Source organism: Mustela nigripes, chromosome 13 (genome assembly GCF_022355385.1).
Source record: "Mustela nigripes isolate SB6536 chromosome 13, MUSNIG.SB6536, whole genome shotgun sequence".
NCBI classification, from domain to species: Eukaryota; Metazoa; Chordata; class Mammalia; order Carnivora; family Mustelidae; genus Mustela; species Mustela nigripes.
The window spans coordinates 128,282,648-128,306,338 of record NC_081569.1 but is presented as its reverse complement, the minus strand read 5'-3'; the positions used below and the strand labels follow the sequence as shown (position 1 = coordinate 128,306,338).

At 50.6% G+C, this 23,691-nt stretch overlaps 2 protein-coding genes across 3 annotated transcripts in view; one reads left to right on the top strand and one right to left on the bottom strand.

Annotated features, from left to right (window-relative positions):
• Positions 1-12,255, bottom strand: part of POMT2 (protein O-mannosyltransferase 2) — a 43,031-nt gene extending 30,776 nt beyond the window's left edge. The window contains exons 1-2 of the mRNA XM_059373647.1: positions 11,771-12,255; positions 4,709-4,793 (exon numbers count right to left, since the gene is read on the bottom strand). Coding sequence (XP_059229630.1) covers positions 4,709-4,793; positions 11,771-12,228 — 543 coding nt within the window. The 5' untranslated portion in view covers positions 12,229-12,255. The remainder of the gene's footprint in view (positions 1-4,708; positions 4,794-11,770) is intronic.
• A 146-nt stretch (positions 12,256-12,401) lies between these two features.
• GSTZ1 (glutathione S-transferase zeta 1) lies at positions 12,402-21,995 on the top strand. Of its 2 annotated transcripts, none has more exons than XM_059373658.1 (9): positions 12,402-12,514; positions 15,462-15,513; positions 16,987-17,054; positions 17,542-17,622; positions 17,952-18,077; positions 19,443-19,521; positions 20,075-20,127; positions 20,586-20,635; positions 21,443-21,995. In XM_059373658.1, the coding sequence occupies exons 1-9, from the start codon at positions 12,500-12,502 to the stop codon at positions 21,567-21,569; spliced, it is 651 nt and encodes a 216-aa protein (XP_059229641.1). In that variant the 5' UTR covers positions 12,402-12,499; the 3' UTR covers positions 21,570-21,995. The 2 variants fall into 2 exon arrangements, with proteins under 2 accessions (XP_059229641.1, XP_059229640.1); XM_059373657.1 differs by lacking the exon at positions 12,402-12,514 and adding an exon at positions 15,081-15,177.
• Positions 21,996-23,691: the final 1,696 nt, after the last annotated feature.

The window sequence follows — 23,691 nt, the reverse complement described above, 5'->3', positions numbered from 1 at the left end:
CCTCCAGCTGCCCCCAGAGTTTGGATTCCCATGACAACTGTCCATGGGAGTTGCCAATGTGACATTTTCTCCTGCAGCTGTTGCAGAGCAAAGAACCTTTTGTCTAAAGAGCCCTTTGCTTAAAACAAATCCTCTCTTGTGTTAAGTGCAGATTGGGAATAGTGCAGATTGAACGCTTAGGAAGAAAACCCCCACAATTTGAAGGGCAGTGCCAGGAAGGGCTTTCTCATTCAGCTTTCTTTCATTTGCTGTGAAATAAAACATGACAGCCCATGGGGGAGGCCATAGGCAGGGCTGATTCCTGGGAGACAGACCCTCTGAAAGGAAGATGAGATTCCAAGTTAGAATGAGGACGGAGAAAAGTGGCCAAGGAGTTCCACACCAGCAATAGGCAGAAGGGAAGAAAGGAGATTAAAAGGATGCTAAGACAGACATAGTTCCCCAGAGGAGAAAAGTCCCAACGGAAAAAATACCAAAATGTCAGAGACCAGCTTCTCCTACTTCCAATATTTCAAAGAAGCGCAACCCTGGCACATTCCAAACCAGAACAAAGCAGTTATTACACTAAAACGGAGATTTGTGAATCCTTCAAAATGTTCAAGAAGATCAGCTTCTTATTTTCTAACTTTCCAACTTCCAACAGCATAAAAGTCTCTTTTCCACACAAGCAATCAGAAGCTGCGAAGCCATGAAAACTGTCATCAAATACCAAGCAATTTTAACACCAGGCTGCCCAGCCCAGATACCTGTGCTCCAGTTAAGCTACACAGAGACACAGAATATTCTGGCTGTATTAAGAAAGCCCCTCCCTGCAACACGGCTTGGGTCTGGACCACGAACCAGCTCCCTTTTTACAATAAGTAGCTCTAACGAAGGTTATTCTCTATATTTTCATGTCAAGAAATAGAGGCCAAAATTCAACAGTAAATGATTATAAAGCCCTGTTGTGGGGGCGGGGGGAGGAATCCTGGGGCTCAGAAATTAATGTAACTATTTAACATAAAGTAAGAGGAGGTATTGAAAAGACAGAGCCATCCAAATACCTAGATAAACAAAAACTGACAGGAAACAATCAAATGCATGCCCCTTCCCACCTGGGACCTCAGAAGACAAATTCACAAATCCATCTGGTGCTGGGATAAATTCCCAGACTGCTTGGCACGGATGGTTTGCATCTCAGCTCTCTGATTGCGGACAATACCTACTATGTCTGAGCTACAAGTAGTAAAATCTCCCTTGCAGTGGGAGAGTAGGGTTGTGAGGATCAGAGACAATGCAATAGGTCAAACACCTGGCACTCTGCTGGGCACTACGCCGAGCCCTTACGAGGCAGCTGAAATTCAGTGCCCTCAAGGTTAAAAGTAGCCCTGAGCTAATTTCCTAACTAACTCATTCAAATCAATGAGAAAAGCAAATTCTATAGGAAACAAAACAATAATGGCTAATAAACATATGAAGAAAATATTCAATGCAACTCATAAAGACATGCGAATGAAAACAGTGACACACCATATTTTATTCTCAAATTGGCCAAGTCCTGAAAGTATTATCATACCAGTGTTGGCGATGGTGTGGGAGAAGCAAGAACCCTCACACACTATTGGGGGGAATATATATCACCACAATATTTTTGCAGAAAAACTTAGCAATATCTAACACAAATTTAAACGTGTGTATCCTCTGATTCTTTTTAGTTTGGCTGCTAAGAACCTTTTATATACACCTGCACAACTATGAAAAGATGTATGTACAAGGATGTTCATTGCAAAATCTTTGTAATGGCTGAAAACTGGAATTAACATAAATGTCCGCCAATTAAAGATGGGCAAAATAATTTATGGCACATCTGTATAATGGAATAATACATGGCCATTAAAATGAATAGAGTACCACAGTTATAAAAAAGGATGAGATCATGCCATTTGAAAAAGCATGGATGGACCTAGAGGGTATTCTGCTAAGCCAGACTAAAAAAGACAAACACTATACGATTCCACTCATAAATGGAATCTTTAAGAAATGAATAAATAAACAAAAACAGATTCAGAACTATAAATACTGAGTACAAACTGTCGTTGCTAGAGGGAAAGGAGTGTGGGATGGGCAACGTGGGTGAACAGGAGTAGGAGATACAGGCTTCCACTTACGGAATGAGTAAGTCATGGAAATAAAAAGCACAGCAGAAGGACTACAGTCAGTGATATCGTAGGAGCGATGTAACAGGACAGATGGCGGCTACACTGGCGGCGAGCACAGCATAACACAGAAACTTGTCAAATCACCACGTTGTATACCCAAAATTAATGTAACATCGTGTGTCAACTATACGCAAACTTAAAAAGTAAAAAATACAATAAAATAGATTTTTTAAAAATGGAGTGAATTTTTATGTGCTAATGTGAAAGAAGTTGGGATATATCCTGTTTAAAATACAACTTGCTGAACAACTTTAGTTTGGTCCTATTTGTATATATAAGTTGTTCATGTGCACATCTATAAATATACTCATGTATCAGTAAAAAGAATTTCTTTTTTTTAAAGATTTTATTTATTTATTTGTCAGGGAGAGAGTGTGCACAAGTGGGGGGAGGGGCAGAGGAAGAAGCAGGCTCTGCGCTGAGCAAAGAGCTCAATGTGGGACTCGATCCCAGGACCCTGGGATCACAACCAAAGGCAGATGCTTAACCAACTGAGCCACCTAGGCAACCTGCATAAAGAATTTCTAAGAAAACTTATATAAGAAACTAATAGAAATGTGGGGAGAGGTAGATCTTGACCTTTTACTTCCTTCTGTGTTAATCAAATGTTTCACTCTATGCAGACATTTCTATTTCCTCCAGGGCTGGGGCCGGCATGGAGGGACAGCTAGCAGGCTCAGTACTGCAGGAGAAAACCTCCCATTCACAGCTTCAAGGGGCTTTCTGATTCTCTGACTGGCTTGGCCTTAGAACCTATGAAAGCTACTATGTTCACTCTCTTTCAACCAGGTAGAGCACAGGACATCAGGAGATAAATTAGGGGGGCAGAAGGACCAAAATCCCCAGGGGCAGCCTTATAAAGAAGCTTCACATTTCCCCCTACCCACAAGGACCAGAGGTGAGCCATGGGAGGCTTAAGTAAAAACAAATCAGCCAGTGTTCCACAGGCATGTCTTCACCGTGCTGAGCACTAGGGGACTCCAAACACAGACAGGAAGTCAGCACCTGAAAGACTGGGCTGGGTTCCCTAGGGGGAAAAAAAGAAATCTCCTCCACCAGGGGGGCTGGTTCCCCCGCTAGCCCAGTGCAAACACTCAACACATTCTATTGCTTATTCCTACAGTAGCTAACAGATACCATCTAAGTGGTGGGACAAGGCAAGTATCATGAAGCAGTGTGCTTAACAGTTAAGAGAGTAGACGTTAAACCAGCCTGAAACTTGACTCTGTCACTTAACCAGCTTTCTTCCCTATGGCAAACTTCTTTTCCTCTTTCTGCCCCAGTTTCCCCATTGGCAAAATGGGGATACAACAGTACCTACTTCATAGGTTATTCTGAGAGAGAAGATAATCACCAAAAGTGACTAGAACAAAGTTTTCAATTGCTCTGATTTTTATTGCTATTCTCTTATCTCTAAAGGAGAAAGGAAGAGGCATAATATTTTCCACTCCAGCTCTGGGCTCAGAGCAAATATTGAAATAGGTCACTATCCCACCTCCTTTTCCACCCCCTCTGGTCTCTACCCAGTGCTCTCGTACCCCTAAGCCCACCTGTCCCATATCACCACCCCTGCCTCCCATGACCTCTGCCTTTATCCCCAAGTGCTCCCTGCTCCAGGATCATGCCCCCACTTTGTAAAGGACCAATTATTGCCTCTTGGTGCTAAAGATCTCAGCCACCAGTTAGGAAGAAAGGGCTGATCCATAGCCTTCTCAGAGGTCATTGTTTTTAGAGGAGTAAAATGAATTCTCACTGTGGGATTTCTAATTGTAAAACATGTGAGAGGCACAGGTCAAACAATGTACCTGCTGGGAGTGGGGGAGGAAAGGGAGTTTTACTCCCCTGTCGACAATGAGCTCCTCTCGGCAATCTCTGCTTTCTGCAACGGACTCCTTCTCTCCTTTGTTTACTTCTCTGAACTGAGGTGAAATTCATATACCATAAGACTCACCATTTTAAAGTGTACAGCTCAATGGTTTCTAGTATATTCCCAAGGTTGTGCCACCATGACCTCTACCTAATTCCAGAACATTTCATCACCCCAGAAGAAATTCCCTAACCATTTGCAATCAGTCGTTAACCCTCCTCCCCCGCCAGAACGTGGCCACACTACTAATCTAGTCTCTGCTTCTATGGATTTGCCTATTCTAGACATTTCATATAAATAGAATCATATACTATTGTGGCCTTTTATGTCTAACACCTTTCACTTAGCATTATGTTTACAAGACTCAGCCACGTTGTAGCATGTATCAACATTTCATTCCCCTTTTATGGCTGAATAATATTCCATCATATAGATATGCCATATTTTGTATATCAATCCATTGGCTGATGGACTCCCTCTCCATTTCTGGGCCCAGAGAACTTCTCAAAACATCAAAGACTTTCCACAGAAGCAGCTGGCCTGGAATGTCAGGGATTTCTTTCCACAAGCCCAAGATTCAAATCCAAAATTGAGATTTCACTCCAACCCTTCGAAGAGAGCTGTCAGTCATCACATTGCTCACCTTTCCCAGGGGTGGGTGCACATCAAAGAAAAAGGTGCGGTTGATATAATAGCTTCCCATTTTTCCAAAGTGAGTCTCATCCCAACTAAGGGAAAAACAGAAAGAGAAATGAGAATTTTAAAATTATCATTCAACCTGGGGTGCCTGGGTGGCTCAGTCCATTAAGCGTCTGCCTTCTGCGCAGGTCATGATCCCGGGGTCCTGGGATCCAGTCCCACATAGGACTCCCTGCTTCAATTGGCTTTTCCTCTCCGCCTGCCCCTCCCCTCACTTCTGCCCGCACACTCTCTCTCTTTCTCTGTTTCTCTCTCTCATTCTCTCAAATAAATGAAGTCTTAAAAATAAATAAATGAATTATCATGCAATCCAAATAACCATAATAAAGCATGGTTAAAATAAAAGGCTATGGGGGTGCCTGGGTAGCTCAGTCAGTTAGGCCACTGCCTTCGGCTCAGGTCATGATTCCAGGGTCCTGGGATCGAGTCCCACAGCAGGCTCCTTGCTCAGCGGGGAGCCTGCTTCTCTCTCTGCCTCGGCCTGCCCTCTGCCTGCTTGTACTCTCTCTCTCTTTCTCTCTCTCTGATGAATAAATAAATAAAATCTTTTTAAAAAAAATCAAAGACTATGGGATACCTGGGTGGCTCAGTCGGTTAAGTGTCTGCCTTCAGCTCAGGTCACAATCTCAAGAGTCCTGGGATCAAGCCCTAGGTCAGGCTTTGGGCTCAGTGGGGAGATTGTTTCCTCCAAAAAACCAAAGAGTAGGGGCACTTGGGTAGCTCAGTCATTAAGCATCTGCCTTCAGCTCAGGTCATGATTCCAGGGTCCTGAGATCAAGCCCTGCATCAGGCTCCCTGCTCTGCGGGAAGCCTGCTTCTCCTTCTCCCACTCCCTCTGCTTGTGTTCCCTCTCTGGTTGGCTGTTTCTCTCTCTCTCTGTCAAATAAATAAATACTTAAACATACACACACACACACACAGACTATAAGTTTCAAGCAATTAATGAGAAAATTTAGATTAAAAAATCATTGACACATTAGGGCATCTGGCTGGCTCAGTTGGTAGATTATGCAACTCTTGATCCTGGGGTCATGAGCCTTTTTTTTTTTAAAGATTTTATTTATTTGTGTATTTGAGAGAGTACACGTATGCATGCAAGCTGAGGGAAGGACTGAGGGAGAGGCAGAGGGAGAGAGAATCCTCAAGCAGACTCCCACTGAGAGTAGAACCCCACATGTGGCTCGATTTCACAACCCTGGCATCATGACCTGAGTCAAAACCAAGAGTTCCATACTTAACCAACTGAGCCACCCAAGAGGTCATGAGTTTGACCCCACACTGGAGATAGAGTTTACTTAAAAATAATTTTTTTTTTACACAAGTGATTTGAGGAAGCAAGATACCAGGCTGATTATTTTTGTTGTTTTTTTAAGATTTTAATTATTTATTGGTCAGAGAGAGAGAGAGAGGGAGAGGGAGCACAAGCAGGGAAAGCAGCAGGCAGAGGGAGAAGCAGGCTCCCAGCTGAGCAAAGAGCCCAATGTGGCACTCCATCCCAGGACTCTGGGATCACGACCTGAGCTAAAAGCAGATGCTTAACCAACTGAGCCACCCAGGTGTCCCCATCACACAGATTGTTAATCTTCATTTAGACAGATGAGAAAGGTCAGCAAATATTTACCAACCAGTTATAAATTTGAGCAAAATCTCTACTTATTCTGTAGCTTGAGTTTCTATTTATTTTAAAAGACCAGAGTTTCTCTATAATATAGAAAGTTTTGTAGTAAGTGTTCTCTTCCAAGCCTGTTACCTTCTGACCCTGAGACTACTTTTGCTCCTAGGAAATAGACTACTATTACTATTACAGACTACACCACCGGCTACTGATTAGTAATGGCCTACAAACTACGGTTGTCACAGGAGTCTAATCTTGCTCATTAACTTTCTGATAATTAACCTGCTGAACCTGAACTCACTGAGCTTATTATAATGAACTAACCAGTATATAAAAATTGAGTTAAGAGCCTATCTATAAGCTATCCTCATTGCATAAACTGTTTTGCAAGTAGACAAGTGATTCTAATACATTAGCTTTTAAACACAATGCAAAAATCTTGTTCTTCCTTACAACCATATAAACCTTTCCGCATCCTACACAAAGACTGAAGGGCAGCAGCCCAGTTATCCTGTATGGCCTGGCCATTCTGTCAGTTCCTCCCCACAGCCCAGAAGAGCAGGTACTTTCTAGTGACCAGCCATTCCCAGGTCAGCTTTCATAAGCAATTATTACCAACCTCCAATGTAAGGAGCTAACCATGCTTTTCCCCAAAATGTAGGGTTCCTTTTTTTCCCCTTTAACTTAGTGGGTCCAATAGATAGGCAGAGAAGTAAATCTACTTCTGCATCTGCTATCTGCTAAACACTCAGCTTGGCAGGGAGTGAGGACAGTGGTATGGTGATGTCAAAGAGAGAAATAACTTGCAAGCGTGTGACCAAACTGATTTGCAGAAAGAGAAATCAGTCTCAGTTCCACCACTTATTGACGGCACAACCTGCCAAAGTCAGTCATCCTCTCTGGATCCCGGTTCTTATCTACACAATGAAAACAACAGAAATATTTGCCATGTCCCCCTCACAGGGAAGCATTAGAACTCAATTCAGAAGACATATGTGGGGGCGCCTGGGTGGCTCAGTGGGTTAATGCCTCTGCCTTCGGCTCAGGTCATGATCCCAGGGTCTTGGGATCGAGCCCCGCATTGGGCTCTCTGCTTAGCTGGGAGCCTGCTTCCTCCTCTCTCTGCCTGCCTCTCTGCTTACTTATGATCTCTCTCTGTCAAATAAATAAATAAAATCTTAAAAAAAAATACATATGTGAAAGAACTCTGTAGACTATAAAGTCCCACACATTTAAATCATCCCAACTGGGCATTATGTAAACTGTCCCAACACTTGTGGTCAGTTTTGAGGTCTGTTTGGAAACATGAGATTTTTTACTTCAAAAATTTCCCAAGTAAAACTAATAGTAACATTCGTATTTCTTCTCAGCTTTTATTGTGTTTGTGTTGGGAGAGACCATCCTCCCTGGTTCTCTCTTGTTGCTACAGACCTTGCAAGGTATGCCAAGGACGTCCTGGCCACTCCTTCCTCGGGCCATTTCTCAGGGTTATGTTTGCAGAAAACAACCTTGAGGGAAGAGTCAGCACCTCCCTCTGGGACAGACAGCATTCTCATTTACAGTTTATTATAAAACAGTGGATTCCCCAAACTCAGTATCCCTCAGCTCCGATACAACCCGCTGCTTGTGCAGGCAGTCACTCAGACCCCTGGCATCACATGGGACTTTGGGGGCAAGAGGAACGGATGCCCACGTGCCGCTGTGCACCCTGCTTGCTGCGCCCTAAGAAATGAAGTTCTTTGTCTCCGACTCTGTACTTTGCCATCTGCCAGCACCCATAAAACAATGACAGGCTAACTCAGGAGTTTGCAAGATGGATAAAACAAAATCCCAGACCCTGACAGTCCATGGTCACAAGCATAGGGTGCTGAGACATAGGTTTCTGTAAGAGAAAGGACAATGAGCTGGGGATGGAATCTGAAAAGTCAATGCCCTCGCCTGAGTGGTGGGCAAGGAAGGTAGTGAGTGTCCCACTGTCCTACCTATTAATAAGGCTGAATGGAGAAAGAAACTGTTTGAATGCTGCCTTGGTTACTGCTCACTCTCCTCTGGGAAAAACAAAGAGACGTAATCATGACCATGGGGCAGCAAGCCTAGCAGCCCCCGCCAAAAGGCAATACGGATGTGGCTGCTAAATCAAGGAGTCTCCAAAGTTGACAAAAATGGTGCTAGCAGGAAGGACCTTGCTATTCAACACAGAATTGGGGGCAAAATGAAAACACTGAAAAGTCCTAGGGTGAGCTGTGTGCTCAAGACAAAAGTAAACACGCCTTGCTTAGTCGCTCACAGCCACTCTCTCCCTCTGTGTCCCATGATCTCTCCGCCTCTACCACAATCTCAGCTGTGTTAAAAGGAGTAAGATGATTAAAGGTGGGGTCAAGGTTTCCCAGTCCCTAAAGGGGACTGAAGGCCACACACATGCATCCTAGGATGCTGGGGAACTCCAGAGAAAAGAGGGACTCAAACTCAGGGCAGGGGTCTACATCTCTAGTTCACTCAATCCCATGGCAAGGAGAGGGACAATCTGCTAGACACAGGGGTTACCAGAGGTGCTAGGGACTATAGGGAGAGCCCTAGCAGTGTGTACAGGGGCTGAAAGAAAAGAGCCCTTAAGCCCAGGGGCTCACCATAGAAGTACACTGACACACAGAAGTAAACTGAAAAGGCGTGCCAAGCTTATGCAGGGGCTAAAGGAAAGAAAAAAGCTCCCTCCCACCACCTGCATCCAGCACTCCACACTCTCTACTGGAGAACAGCATAATCTCTGGATGGCTGCCATTGTAGTTACTGATGCAGGCCTATTAGACTCATAAGTTCAAGGGGGGAAAAGCACCCAAATTCAACTGATAGGTTTGAGCCAGCTCCTAGTGGGGAAGGGAAGATAAAATGACCTTGTAGGTAGGGTCCTTGTACTACTGCTGTGGCTCCCACTGTGGAATGTATACTGGCAAAGAGGATTATCCCATTCATGGACAGCCATTTGGTCCAGGAGAAATACTATCGATTCCAAGAAGAGAAAGGGAAATCACAACCTTGAACACGTAATGGCAGTTTGAGCCGAGAGGCCATTCTTCAGGATAACAGCACCATCTGCCGGATGCAGGACCAAGCACACACTTTTTAAAAGCACGCTATCAACCTACTACTAAGCTTTTACTGAAATTCAGCGCCTAACGGATGAAGGCCTTAGGATTCTTTGGCTTGATATTGCCACCTTGGGGTAAGCCAACTTGGCATATAAGGCTAACAAAAGGCTCAATAAGACTTGATGGTGAAATGGAAGTGATCTAGCTGGCCTGGCCCTAGAGGCATCTTTATAAGAAGAGGCGGGAGCTCCGACTTTGAGAGAAACTATCTTCCATTCCACCACCCAAAGCAAAACCACTAGCTCAGTGGAGACTTGATACACAGAGGTTTCCTCTCAAGGCTTGTGCCTGGTTGGCGGATAGCGTCCACTGGGCAGCAGCAACCATCCAGTCCCAGTGACAACTCTGGAAGGCCAAATGCAGTAAGGGTTGATGGGTACAATGGGCTCATCACCCTTGCCTTGCACAATATTCCTGAGAAACAGACAAGTTCTATTTTTATTGGCTCTTGGGCTTTTGCCATTAGTCTAGCTTCTGGTGTGCCACCTAGAGGACTATATACTGAGAAATTTAAATTACCCCTCTTTAGAGCCAAGAATTGTGGCAAAACAGTCATGGCTGCCTGTCAGTGGGACAATCTGGATCACTCATATGGAGGCCCACAGTGAGGACCAGGATTCTGTTAAGACTGACTGAAATCAAGCTGCAGATCAAGCCTGTACCAAACAGACTACTGCCATTGTAATCAGGATTCATCAATGCTCCACATGTGGAAACACATCTACCATCATGGACTGGGCACAAAGTAAAGGGCTATAAGTTTCTGAAGCAGAAGCCATCACTGCATTGTGCTGACTTGTGACTCCTGCCAAAAGTTGGCCAATTCATCCTGCAATAAAGGAGGCCACAATGGGGGCATTGGCCCTGCCTGCTCCAAGGAAACTGACTTTAGGACTTTATTAGTCCTAAAGTATTAGGACTTTGTATCCCTCTTCGGGCTATCATTGGCACTTCACTGCTACTGACACTTTTTCAGGTTAACGTGTTGATGATGTTGTTCCAGTCCAACCATCTAATGCCACATATGTTACTGCAGTAATTGAAACTAAACTATGTCATTCCAAACCATCTAAGTCTGACAATAGCATACCTTTTTTTTTTTTTTTTTTTTGCAATGGCCACAAAATAATGAGCCAACAGTCAATAGAAGTATCTGATGGCATTCCACACTCCTTACCCTCCAAACACATTTGATATTGTTGAGCACAGAACAATCTTCTCAAAATGATTTCTGACTCTACTTCCCTCACCTCCTCCTGGTTCACACACCTTGGTAAAGCAGTTTCATCACCTAATGCAGTCATCACCAGAAAGGGTTCATCTCCTCTTGGACAAAAGAGGTGGAGGGTTATATAAACCCATATTTTGAACATTTTAGTTTCTTCCTGGACCATACCTGGACATGATTTGTCTTTCTTTCCCCCTAACAACTGCTGATCAGCGGGGTGGAGGAGGGAGGGAAGATTCAAACTTAATCCAGTATGTTGATATTCATGCTGCCTCCTACCCTGTGAGTAATGAGTCCTTTGTCTCTGACCCAGGAGTCTCATGTCTTCTGCCAGCATTCATGAAACAATAACAAACGAATTTATTCACTTCCAAGTAGGATAGCCCAGGTAGTTTGTTAGCTGGCTTGCTTTTTGGTCAAGGAGTTCCATTTTTAACATCCCCTACACTAACCTTCTAGTCAGGGATACTGACAAAACATGTTATCACTTGTTGGCTAAACAAATTAGCCATTTTCAGATTGCGCAAAACTTTTCCTCCTTCTAGCTGGAGACTTTTTACTCTTGTCTCATAAAATCTAAGTCCTACAAAATAAAATCTTTAAGAAAACAAGTCTCTCCTCACAAGGAGAGACCCCTCCCACCATCTCTGGACACACAAATTGCCCCTGCTCCCAAGGATGATTTTCACCTCCCTTGATGCCTGGAAATCCTGCAGATTGGGAACTCAGGCCTTAGGAAATTCTGTACTAAGAATTTCCAGTTCTCCTTGGAAGGTCAAAGACACAGTCTGAGACTCCTCGGATCCTAAGGAATCCCACTGCCACCCACGGGAGCAGAAATGACTCCTCTCACATACACTGCACCTGGCCAAAGCAACCTCCCGCAACCTGTTTCTCCAGCGCAGCCCCGCCCCTCCCCCTGTGATTCCCGCCCCCTCCGTGCCCCCGGGCCAATCAGAGGGTGCATCGTTCCCACCCCGTTGCCACGGGATCCGCCGAGTCCCTTCTGTCACTCACCAGATGTGCGGCGGCTCGTCCAGACGGTGGAAGCGGGTGGCGAAGGACAGCAGCGTCACCAGGGCCAGCAGGGCCCACCGGCCGGCTGCCTCGAAGCGCCGCGAGCCCCGAGCAGGCCGTTTGGGGCTCCGCGCTGCAGGCTGGGCAGCCACGTCCGGGCCCACAGCCCTAGTGACCTGGGGCCCACAGCGGCCCCGCCGGGGACGCAGCTCGGACCCTGCGGGGCCTCCGCCCACCGCCGGCGGCATCCTGCCCCTCCTCAGGATCGCCCTCCGGCTGGCCGACACGCTCGATCTTGCGAGCCGCCCTGCCAAGAACTCACCCAGGGGCACCTCGGGGTGCCCTGGGAAATGTAGTTCCCTGCGCCGGCAGCGGGCGCCGGGGCCCCGGCCTCTGGGCTGCGCGGGGAGCGCGGTCGCCGTCCGGGCCGCTAGGAGGCGGCTGGTGGCGCAGAGCATGACGGATGGCCCGGGCCCGGCGGGCCGGCCGGGGAGGAAACGGGCTCAAGGAACTGCAACTCCCAGCAGCTCCGGGAGGGGGGGCGTGGCGGCAGGGCGGGGCGACCCAGACGGGACCGAAAAGATCATTCTAGCCCAACCCCTCGCTTTACCACGACGGAAGCGCTGGTTCTGACGTGTCGGGGCCTCACTGGGCCTCAGTGCGGGACGAGTAGGAGAGTCCCAGGCGCGAAGTCTCCCGGCCTGGAAGAAGGGTGGCCGGAGGTGCGAGATGCAAGCGGGGAAGGTCTGTGCCACACATCCGGGGACAGGGGCGCCACTGAGAATGAGAAAACCTGTGGGGCGGGGGTCAAAAGGTGCGCCGCTCGCCCCCTTCCTACGGCTTCCACAACGCACAACTCCCGGCATGCAGAGCGCCTCACGGGCTCTGTTCTGCGCCTGCGCGCTGTCCGCTTCCCGCTGCTCGCTGGGGCTTGTAGTCCGGGGAGGTTGGGGCTGCAGGCGGCTTACGCTCGTGGAGTGTGCGGGGCGCTGTGGAGTCGCTGTACTCTCGCGCTTCACCTGTCTCTCACTGTCCCTCCTGCCGGGCTTTCCAGGCGTCGTCCCTTGCCTCCCTCTTCCTTATATCCCGCGTGCTGTTCCTTGCCAGTCGGCCCGACGGGTTCTAACTGTTCGCGTAGGGCCTTCCCGGGTGGTTTGCACTTGGAGAGAGCTCTTGGGGTTGGGTGGTGGGGAGGCACTAGCACTTTAAGTCCTCTCCATCACCTGGGGAGTTTTCCCTGGGGTCATCTTTGGGGGAAGGGACCCAAGAATCTGCATGCTTAATAAGCGCCTCCATGAGCGTTTTGAAGTCTTATTCAAGTTTGAGAACCACCAAGGAAGATGGCAGGCCACACCAGATGGAATTAGCATCATCTTAATAATGCATAGCTCTCCCACTCCCAAATGGGATTTTAGGAGGCTTTCTCTCAAAATGAGGCGTGAGAAACGGTTTTAAAATAAAATCTGCTAGAGTGGTCAGAATCCATATTTGAATTGGAAACGAGGTTCCTCCAGGAGTGGTAATGAGATGAATATTTTACTTGGGCTTTAAACCAAGTGCAAGAAAGGAACGCGGGACAGTTGATATAGTTATCACTGGTAAGAGGAAGAGCAGAAGGTGTTCTTCATTATAAATCCTGATGGTCCATAAGCAGGAAACTGGAGAGCAGTGCATTCACAGTGACTCTGTGGTCACCCTCAGTACAGGTCAAGATGGAACATTTAGTAATTCGGTAAGGCATTTCTCCAGGGATTCCAAGCTAATGTCTCAGGCTCTCCAGTGGTCCCATCCCTTACCAGCAGTCCCGGCCAGATGGCCCCAAGGGCCCTTCCAGCCTGATCAGACAAGGACAGGGATGTACCTTGGAGTAGGGTACCTCTAATTTTGGCCTCCTAACTTCTCCCCTTATAAAGACATCTGCTGTCTATCACCTGCTCCCTGAACCAGGACCGTCTTTACTTTCCCTACAAAAGTGTCTCCAGTATGGGCTGGAACTTCCAGACCTGGAAACCAACCTGAGAGGGCCTAGGTTCCCACAGTGCCCTTGCCCACCTAGAAGATGAATTGGTAGTTCGGGGATGGTAAGGCAGGGTCACAGAGCAGTTTGATGTGCTGAGGGGTGCAGAAGGCAGAGGGAACTTGAGTGAAATATCTGTCGTCAGAGGGATGGTAGACAGGAGTGATCTAGAAGTTCTGCTGTGTTCTCTCTCCTTAATCATATGGATACACCTACGTCTTCCCAAAGATGCATGAGAGCTAATTACTGATAGCTCCATCCTGGGCCCTGCTTTGAAATGCTGATCACTCAAGAAGCACTGGGAAGTTTAATAAACTTCTCTTAAACTTCAGATCAGAGATCACGCACTCAGCCTCCTCCAGTGCCTCAAGGTAACAAAAATGAAAGAAGAGGGCCAGGTAGGGCACAGAGCAGATCAGAGAGGGCATGCCATGACTGAAAGAGGCTGTTAATTGTCTCCTATCAGTTGTTACTCAGGAACCCAAGACCACTGTCTCTGCCTTCATAAGAAAAAACAAATAGGATTTGCATATGAAACATCCTGATTTGTTAATGTTGGCAACCAACTGAAACATTTTTTTTTTAAAAAGATTTTATTTATTTATTTGACAGATCACAAATAGGCAGAGAGGCACGTAGAGCAAGAAAGAGGAGGAAGCAGGCTCCCCGCTGAGCAGAGAGCCCAATGCGGGGCTTGATCCCAGGACCCTGAGATCATGACCTGAGCCGAAGGCCAAGGCTTTAACCCGCTGAGCCATCCAGGTGCCCCCAACTGAAACATTTTTAAGTACACGTACACCACACAGAACCCTGTGGGCTGTCCTCTTGTGACCTTGGCTTTGGAGTCAGTGGGCATATCCCCTCAGCTATTTTTATGAGATCAGCCGAGAACCTGGAGGGCTGGTGGATGGTGAGTTGAAAGAGAGGGTCACCAAAGCATCAAAAAACTAGAATTCCTGGTCTTTCTGTCTCTGCTGGAGGGAATTCAGCTATCATTTTAAGGCAACCCTTTGTTTTACGGATGAGGGAGAAAAGACGAGGGAATAAGGAGGCAGGGACCTGCCCAAGGTCATGCAGAGCGGGTTCCTGCCTTGGGATCAGACCCCAGGTACACCAGCTCTCAGCCCAGAGCACCACGTGAACTGCTGCTTCCAAACCAGGACACCAAACCGGGTTCCACCGGGAACAGAAAAAGTTTCCCACAGGTTGGAAAGAGTCGCCCTTTATGACACAGTCAAAGTTTCCCTGAAGCCTGTCTCACCCAGCTTCCCATTGGCTCATGGGACCCCACCCCCTTCAGGGTTCCTCCCCCTGCTCTGCAAGTTCTGGGAGAGGGGCCATTCCCTGGGAGGCCAAGGGTCACCACAACACCATGACCGAGTCTAGCAAGGTAAGGAGGGCACTTGCAGGCTGACTGCCCCTTTGTGGGCCCCTTGGACTTCAGGGATGCATGACTGGACAGTTTGGAGCTGAGGAACCCCCCCATAACTTCCAAGGCCTCTGACCCAGAGAGCTCTGAGTCTTCCTGAGGTGCGGAAGGAGGCCTGGTGGGATGGGAAGAAACCGCTGGCTGGGAGCCCCCTGGCTGAGGGCTGTTGCCACCCCAGTGTGCCCTAGGGGCAAAGAACCCCGCGAGCATGGGTTAACGTGCATCCTTATTCTGTCTCTCCTCAGCCCATCCTCTACTCCTATTTCCGGAGCTCCTGCTCATGGAGAGTTCGAATCGGTAAGAGCCCAGCCTCCACCAAGAACCTTGGTGGGAGGCGATGGGGGTAGAGAGAGCCCTGAGTGAAAAGCTGGCGGGGAACAGAGGGCTGTTCTGTCAGGGCACCTCCGCCTAGGATGTCCAACAGGAGGAGAGTGGGGGTAGCAGGAAGGGTGGGTAGTTGCTTCCCTCTCCCACACTGCTTTCCGGAGCCACTTAGCAACCACGCTTAAAGCAGGTTCACAAAACCCAGAGGTGCTTGGTAACTGGCAGGGAACAGCTGGCCTTCCTCAGTTCTTATCTCATTTCATCTGGCACATTAAACAATTGGCCTGTGTCAACCCCGGAGGCTTCATGGAAGCGGAACTTGGGGCCCTCCGGTGTCGTCCCAGCTTGACCCTGCCCTCCCTCAGCTTAACACAGCCCTTGGCAAAGATCATAGGCATCGCTCATACTGGGGGAAAACTGTGCTGAGTGTTTTTATGTACATGATTCCTAGGGTGTCAGTGGCACCCTAGGAGGGAGGCATCATTATTGTGCCCATCGTACCGGTGAGGAAACTGAGGCACGAGGACCTTAAATAACTTGCCCAAGGCTGTGTAGGTAGCAAGAGGCCGAGATGGAATTCAAACAGGTGGTCTGACTCCAGAGTCCATGTTTTTAACTCCTGCACCATGCTGCCTGGCAGATGAGGAGACAGAGGCAAAGAGGCTCATTAGCTCAGCAAGCTCCTTGTCCCGCACAGCTAGCAAACATGATGCAATCGGAATGCGAGCAGTCTGTCTCCAGGAGTCTGGCCCTCACCGGGCAGCCATCCACCGTGACCCTCCCCCACCCCACCGTCACTTGGTGGCTGCTGGAATCAGTAGGCAAGAGCACTGGGGGGCCAGAGGACACATTTCTCCCAAGAAGATATCTCCCCTGTGCCCAGAGCCTCCGCCCTAGCTGGCCAGATGTGAGCCACAGGAGTGCTGTCTCTGCGGGGCTGCCATGGCTCCCGCCACTTGTCCACAGTGGGGCTGACCAGCGCAGAGGAGGAGCCCCATGTCTCCCAGGCTCTCTTCACACTGCGACACGTCTCTGCCTCTTCCCCTCACTCCTCGGAGACCATCATCCCCATGTTTCAGTGCATGTCTGCACGCGTACACACACACACACAGTCTTCACTCGGTTGACTTGCTAAGGAAAAGGATTGAAGGGCACAGAGAGGAAATCTGGCCACTGGGAGTCACAGCAGATGCCATGAGACCACCACAAAGCCCCCAAAGCTCTGCTTGGAGTCAGTAGTCAACAAGTCTGAGGACAGAGAAAACGGTCCCCCAGGGGCACGGGGACCCCGTTGGGGAGTGGAGAGTAAGGCTCTGAGAGTTCGGGGGAGGCCAAGCTGGGCCTTGATCACCTAGCAGCGTGGAGAAAGAAGCCTCCCTCGGCAGCCTCACGGAGCCCTTGGAAGTGGAGCAAGAAGCTGTCCCCTGACTCTGCTGTCTCTTGTAGCTCTGGCCTTGAAAAGCATCGACTATGAGACCATACCTGTCAACCTCATAAAGGATCAGGGACAGCAGGTGAGGAGGCTGCCCCCAGGCCACCATGTGGGAGTTAGAAGTCTTGGAGAGGGACCCAGCAGATTTCTGCCCCCCAAGAGGTGAACCTGCTGGTTCTCCCTGGTGGGACTGGGGGTTGGGGGGTGGATAGGCTGTGCAGCTCAAGGAGCCATGGGAAAGGGCCCAGGTTCCAGGCCCCATGCCATGGCCTGGTCTCTCAGTGCCTGACCCCAGGTGAGTGGGTCCTTGCCCCATGCTGGGACCCCTGGACGTGCCCTAATGACCACAGTGTGAGGTACAGGGAAAAACACATAGCTGGGCCATTGGGGTGAATCCTGGAGCTCAGCAGCCACTGGTTTGGGGGATATGGCCTGGGTCCCCCAGGCATCTCTCTGGAGCCAGGACCTTCCCCAGGGGAGGAAGGTGCAGGGGGGCTGCAGGCCTCAGGTCTTCCCACTGGCCTGGTTCTGCTCTGGACAACTGGGCCATCAGGTCCTTGTCTCCACAGTTCTCTGAAGAATTCCAGGCACTGAATCCCATGAAGCAGGTGCCGACCCTGAAGATCGATGGCATCACCATAAGTCAGTCTGTGAGTGCAGGGCCTGGAGGCCCCTGGCAAGAGCCTGAACAAGAGGTCCTCCCAGCTCTGGTTTGCGTGGCCAAGCTCCTAGCCCATAGCAGGGGCATGATAAGTTCTTGTCAGAGGGAGGAGGGTTGCCTGGTTGTTCAGGGAAGAGAAGGGAGACTTGAGCCTATGGGGAGACAAGTTCTGCAGGATGGGGGTCCAAAAAGAGCTCCTTCCTGGGGAATTTGGGCTTCACGGGCTCTAGCTGAGGTCAAGGAGGAGCTTGCTAGCCCTGTCACTTTGATCCAGGGTCCACATGCCCTCCCCATGCCTCACTGCTCCCCTCCAAACAGCTGGCCATCATCGAGTTCCTGGAGGAAACTCGGCCCACTCCACGCCTCCTGCCGAAAGACCCGAAGAAGAGGGCCCAGGTTCGCATGATTTCGGACACCATCGCCAGCGGCATCCAGCCCCTGCAGGTGCGGTTCTGGACTGCACCCCTGCACGCCTCTTGCATGCCTCCCCTCACACACTTTTACCTTTAGACGCGTGCCGATCACGAGGTGCCACAGTGGGGAACCCAGCTTGGGAGTGAGGGTGGCAGGAGGTCCGGAGGGATTCTCAGGGGCTCAGACCTAGCTCATATGGCAGAGGGGCACGGGATCCCAGAAATCAGCTGCTATGCTGGGTTCCCAGCTACATTCTTTTTTTTTTTTTTTAATCTGATTTTTTTTTTTTTTAAGATTTTATTTATTTATCAGAGAGACAGAGGGGGAGAGAATAAGCACAGGCAGACAGAATGGCAGGCAGAGGCAAAGGGAGAAGCAGGCTCCCTGCCGAGCAAGGAGCCCGATGTGGGACTTGATCCCAGGATGCTGGGATCATGACCTGAGCCGAAGGCAGCTGCTTAACCAACTGAGCCACTCAGGCGTCCCCCCAGCTACATTCTGAGAAGTCCCAGGTTCCCCCTGGACTCATCCAGGGGTGCTCAAGGAGGGGGAGGGGCCGTGTGGCAGGGGTGAGGCTGAGCAGCACAGGCCCATTCCCCGCCTTTAACCAGAAGAGCCTCCCTCTCATCTCTTCTGTATTCTAGATTGGGATCCTCAAAAATTTTTATTTTTTAACATTTTCAGTGGTAAAAAAGATAAACAAGTATTCAAGCAATTCACCTGTGTTAACTCCTGACTTTGCAAATCAGGAGATGGCCCCAGAAAGGTAGAGAGAGTTTGCAGAGTCATTCAGCTAAGTGTGGCAGAGCAAGCCCCAGATCCCAGGACCCCAGACCGTGCACCGAGCCTCCATCCCCGAGTTACCTTGTCTGGTTTGACAAAGGACGTTGGGGCAGAAAGACGCCCCATTCTACAGATGAGGAAGCCGAAGTTCAAGTAAAATGGCTCCAGGGCTGTAAGGTTGGAACCAGAGCCCAGATCTCCTGCAAGCCAGTCCTGTGCTCCTTCGTCCCGGCCCCGCCCCCGTGCCGCACCCCGCTCCCCTCACAAGGAGCTGTGTAAGGGAGACGCTTTGTGTGCCGAGGAGATGGGCTTCAGGTCATGGCCTCACACTTCAGTGCCACGACAGCACCCTGTGCCCCCACCTTGCACGTCTCTGCCAGGGCCACAAGCTGCCAGACCACAGGGGCCACTCGAGCAACCTGAGAAGGCAGCTGCTGGAATCCCTCACTCCCTCCCAGTGCCCCGATAGGGAGAAGGGGCTTATAGAGCCCAGGAGAGGACCGGTGGAGAGCCAGGGGCGGGTGGGAACCAAGCTGCCCTGAGGGGACTTGGCTGGGGGTCAGGCCCCACCTGGCTTCTAAAGCCAGTCACCGATTATCCTTGGTTGCGTAGAACCTGTCTGTCCTAAAGCAAGTGGGACAGGAGAACCAGCTGGCCTGGGCCCAGAAGGTCATCCACACTGGCTTCGACGGTGAGTCCTTCTTCCTGCAAGCTGCCCTATGGCCACTCCAAAATGACCCTTGTGCCTAGGGCCCTGGGCATCTGACACAGCCTCCCCGGCTCTTTGCCCTTGACAATGGCATGGCTGAGGGGAGGGCTGCGGGGCTGAGGAGGTAGTAGGGCTGGGTGGTATCCAGACCTGGCCTCCATCTCGGGCACTTCTGGGAACCTCAGCCACTGAGACCCACAACCCCTTGGAGCTGGCGGTCCATGCTCTGCCTCACTGCCCACTCCAGCCAGGAGATGAAGGCCAGCAACATGCCGGCACATCCGTGTGAGAGCTCCTCCCTTGGCCAGTGGCCGGCCTTGTCCCTTCTCGGGGAGGGAATGGCAGCTGGACTTGAGGAACCCAGGGAAACATTATCTGTCCCCTCGTCCCCATGAACTCTGTCCAGATATGGTTGGCCCATTACTTCAGTCACGTGCCCCAGCCAGTCCCTCAGAGAGCTGCCCATTTCAAAACTCTGGGGGGCCAAGGTCCATTCTGGGCCCAGAGTAAGATTCTTCACGTGTCCTCCCCACAGCTCTGGAGCAGATCCTGCGGAGCACAGCGGGGAAGTACTGTGTGGGAGACGAGGTAAGCCCTCCTCAGGCCTTCCCGCAGCAGCTGTCTCTCTCCACCCCCACCCCCAGCGTCGGTGCAGGCCGGAGAGCTTCCTGAGGAGGCATGGGGATGCGGAGAGGGACCAAGATCCAAATTCTGGTTCCAGGGCCCCCTCCCTCATCCTGAGGTGTCTCTTCCCTGCTAGGAGCCCTCCATAAGTGCCCTGATGGGGGTTTTTAACAAGCATGAGAAGATCCACTGAGACAATCCAAGCCTCTCTGGCCACCCGCAGACTTGGCCGTCAGGACAGCTGGAGCCTGGCCTGGGAGAAGCATGGCAGCTCTAGGCACAGACCCAGACAGGCCTGTGAGGGGAAGGGGAGAGAGTTGGGGCAGTGGGGATGGGGCGGAAGAACCAGAAGCAGACAGGAATGTCAGGGGCTATGAGGCCGGGCCATGCATCTGGATGCAAACCCCCCAACCCTCTTGCAGGTGTCCATGGCTGATCTCTGCTTAGTGCCTCAGGTGGCAAACGCTGAAAGGTAAGAGAGAGCCCCGCCTGCCTCCCTCTCACCTGGTCCCTGCCCTCCAAATGTCCCGCCTCCTCTCGCGGTCAGGTCCCAGCTACAGCTACTGAGGAAGCGTCTAACGCAGAGACTCTCATAGACTGGCCAAGGAGCCCCCCGTGCCGGGCCTTCCCAGCTCCTGTGGCTTGGAAGAGCCCAGCGGAAGAAGTCAGTGCAGTGTCCCCCACCACGCCCATCACCATCCCTCCAATCCTGTCTAGCCTCTGCCCCTAAGCCGCAGTGGCTTGCCCAGTAGACACCCCTAGAAGAAGCCACCCCAAGAGCCTGCTCCCCCCCGAGGTGCTGTGTCCGTGCCTGGCAGGGAGCTCTCTTCTGCTCCTCCCATCAGCCCTTCAGTGAGGCAGGAGAGAGTACCTCCCTGGAAGGCATCTAGAAGAGTACCTCTCCGTTTGGGACATGGTGATGTTCCTACCCATGCAGTGCCCCTGAGAAGCTTCCGACATGGGTGGGGCAGTTATCTGTGCATGTAAATTATGAGCACTGTGCCCTACACATAGTAGGTTCTCGGTGAATAGCCATTGCTTGGAATAGGAACAGTAGCGATAGGGATGCTAGACCATCCTGCATGAGACCTGCCCATTCCCAGAGCCGCCTGTGAATAAGACTCCCACGTGGCCGGGCAACTTCCTGGTCCTCCCGTCGTCAGACCCCGGGGCCTCATCCAGCTGCCCCTGTGCCTCCCTCACTGCTCAAAGGACAGTCTCCCTGTGCCCTGGCAGACCCAGTGTCGAAATGGTGTTAGACGGTGTTTCTCTGCCACAGGTTCAAGGTGGATCTCACTCCCTACCCGATCATCAGCCGCATCAACAAGACACTGCTGGCTTTGGAGGCTTTCCAGGTGTCTCACCCCTGCCGGCAGCCAGACACACCCCCGGAGCTGAGGGCCTAGCTCTCCAACTGTGCCCCATGGGTGAGGGGGCAGGAGAGGTGCAGGAGCAGAAGCCAGGGTTGCTGAACAGACCTGGAAACAAGAGAGCCCTAACTGGAGAAGCAGGAGACCTGAACTCCTTGAACTTGGACTCTAGCCCTGGATCCGCCTTCCCACTGTACCTCTTTGCACCTCAGTCCCCTCCTCTGTCCAGTGCAGGGAGTGCCGGGGAGAGGATGCTGGGAGGGAGGGAGGCAGGAACATCACCAGTCATCTGCGTCTTGGGCAATCGTGAAGGTGAGGGGAGAAAGTAGCCTAAGGTGCTTGGCGGGTGCGCCAGAGAGATGTAAGGGAGCCTGCGCGCTTCTTCCCATCCCCACAGTTGTACCGGACTCCAGAGAATGCCCACTCTGAAATTTGATGATTAAACGGAAACCCAGGCCTCCACATTATTCAGTTAAGGCTGAGCTACATTCCAGAAGGTGAACATTCTTCCTGGCTGGAAGTCCCTGGCATTTGGGCTGGGAGAGGGAAAGAAGTCCAAAAGCCTGCCAGAATCAGACCAGATCCAGAAGAGAGCAGATAGAAGCAGCAGGAAAGAAAGCATTCTGTGACCAGCTGAGTTCCTGGGGCTAGAATAGTACCAGTAAGTGGTCCACTGGGGCACGGAGTGGGAAGCGGGGCCTATCAACCCAGTCCCAGACCGTCAGGGGCCGCATTCTCCAGACCAGTACCGGAAGTGGGCACTTGGAATAAATCGTCCTGCAGGGCCCTGGGAATCAGAGGCAAGCTCCTCCTTGGGCAGAGTGACCCGCCACCACCCAGGCAGGCTCCAGACCCCACCCAGCTAGCAGCTTACCGTGAGGTCCCTTCTGGAAGTGGAACAAGATGACTTTTACGTCCTGTACCTGGGACTTCATTTCCCCTGCATGGCTAAGGCTTGAACAGTGAATTCAGGTAGACGTGTCCGGTTCAGAAGGAAGCCACCGCTCTCAGCCACAAGTCCCTTTTCCTCAGCCTGCATCTCAGGGCACCTAGTTTCTCCCATCCTCCTGGGTTCCTTTGTGGCCTTTCTTTCCTGAACCTGGTTTCCGGGCTTTAGAGTGACCCAAATGGGCCACTCTTGTTCCCGACATGCATTGGTTCTGGCAGAGCCAGAAAAAAAGCCCAGCGCAGTACGTGAGACACCACAATGACAAAGGGAGACTCGGTGGCACCACTGGGCCTGCCACCATCTTTCCCTCAGCTTACTCCAGACTTGCCACACTGGGCAAAGCTCCCACGTGGGCTTTTTCTGGGAAACTTGGGCTCAAGAGACTAATCTCCTCAGCCCAGGGGTCAGGATTTGCACCTGATTTGGACATTTGCAGTTGAAGGGGATTAAAGGCCCCATAGATTTTTTTTTTTATTTTTTAAATTTATTTTCAGCATAACAGTATTATTTTTGCACCACACCCAGTGCTCCATGCAATCCATGCCGTCTCCAATACCCACCACCTGGTTCCCCCAACCTCCCACTTCCCGCCCCTTCAGAACCATGAGAAACTATGGACCCACAGATTTTTAAAGACACCAGCTTGCCGTGACCCCTGGTGACTTCCCCGCCTGGGAGCTGGGATGTGTGACCTTGTGACTGGGAATGTGGCCCACAGGGCCCTTGCTCTTCTTGAACTCCTGTCCCTCACTTACCCTGGGAAATTTACTTGGCTATGAGGAACTCTGTCCCACTCAGTGTGGTTAGTCTGTCTCCTGTCTCCTTGTCTGTCTGATCCAAGATGCCTTCCGAGAGCTGCCATATTTCAGCCCCAGGTCTCCTCCTGGACACTATCAGAGTATTAACTCGTTTAACCTGGGACTCTTAACAACCATCCTAAAATTGGTGGCAAAAGCCTAATGGATTGTGAGGAATTCTAAGTCAGGTAAAGAGGTGGTACAGCCTCTGTTGTCAAAACACTAGAGAAACCATCCCTCATCTGTGGCACAAAACTCCCTTTATAATTTTTCTTAACATTCCCATAGTTCTGGTCCTCTAGCCCAGCAGGACTTCTCTGGTGCATGTCAGATAGAAACTGAGAATCAGCTGTGGGTGGATGGAAGGAGGAGAGAACAAATGCGGGGTTTCCTCTGGGCTCAGCAGAGGTCC

What these genes read in the sequence shown, in the direction of transcription:
- GSTZ1 (XM_059373657.1), top strand. An exon ending in CTCATGGAGAGTTCGAATCG is followed by an intron (nt 15,514 to 16,986) that starts GTAAGAGCCCAG and finishes TGTCTCTTGTAG; the next exon opens with CTCTGGCCTTGAAAAGCATC. An exon ending in TAAAGGATCAGGGACAGCAG is followed by an intron (nt 17,055 to 17,541) that starts GTGAGGAGGCTG and finishes TTGTCTCCACAG; the next exon opens with TTCTCTGAAGAATTCCAGGC.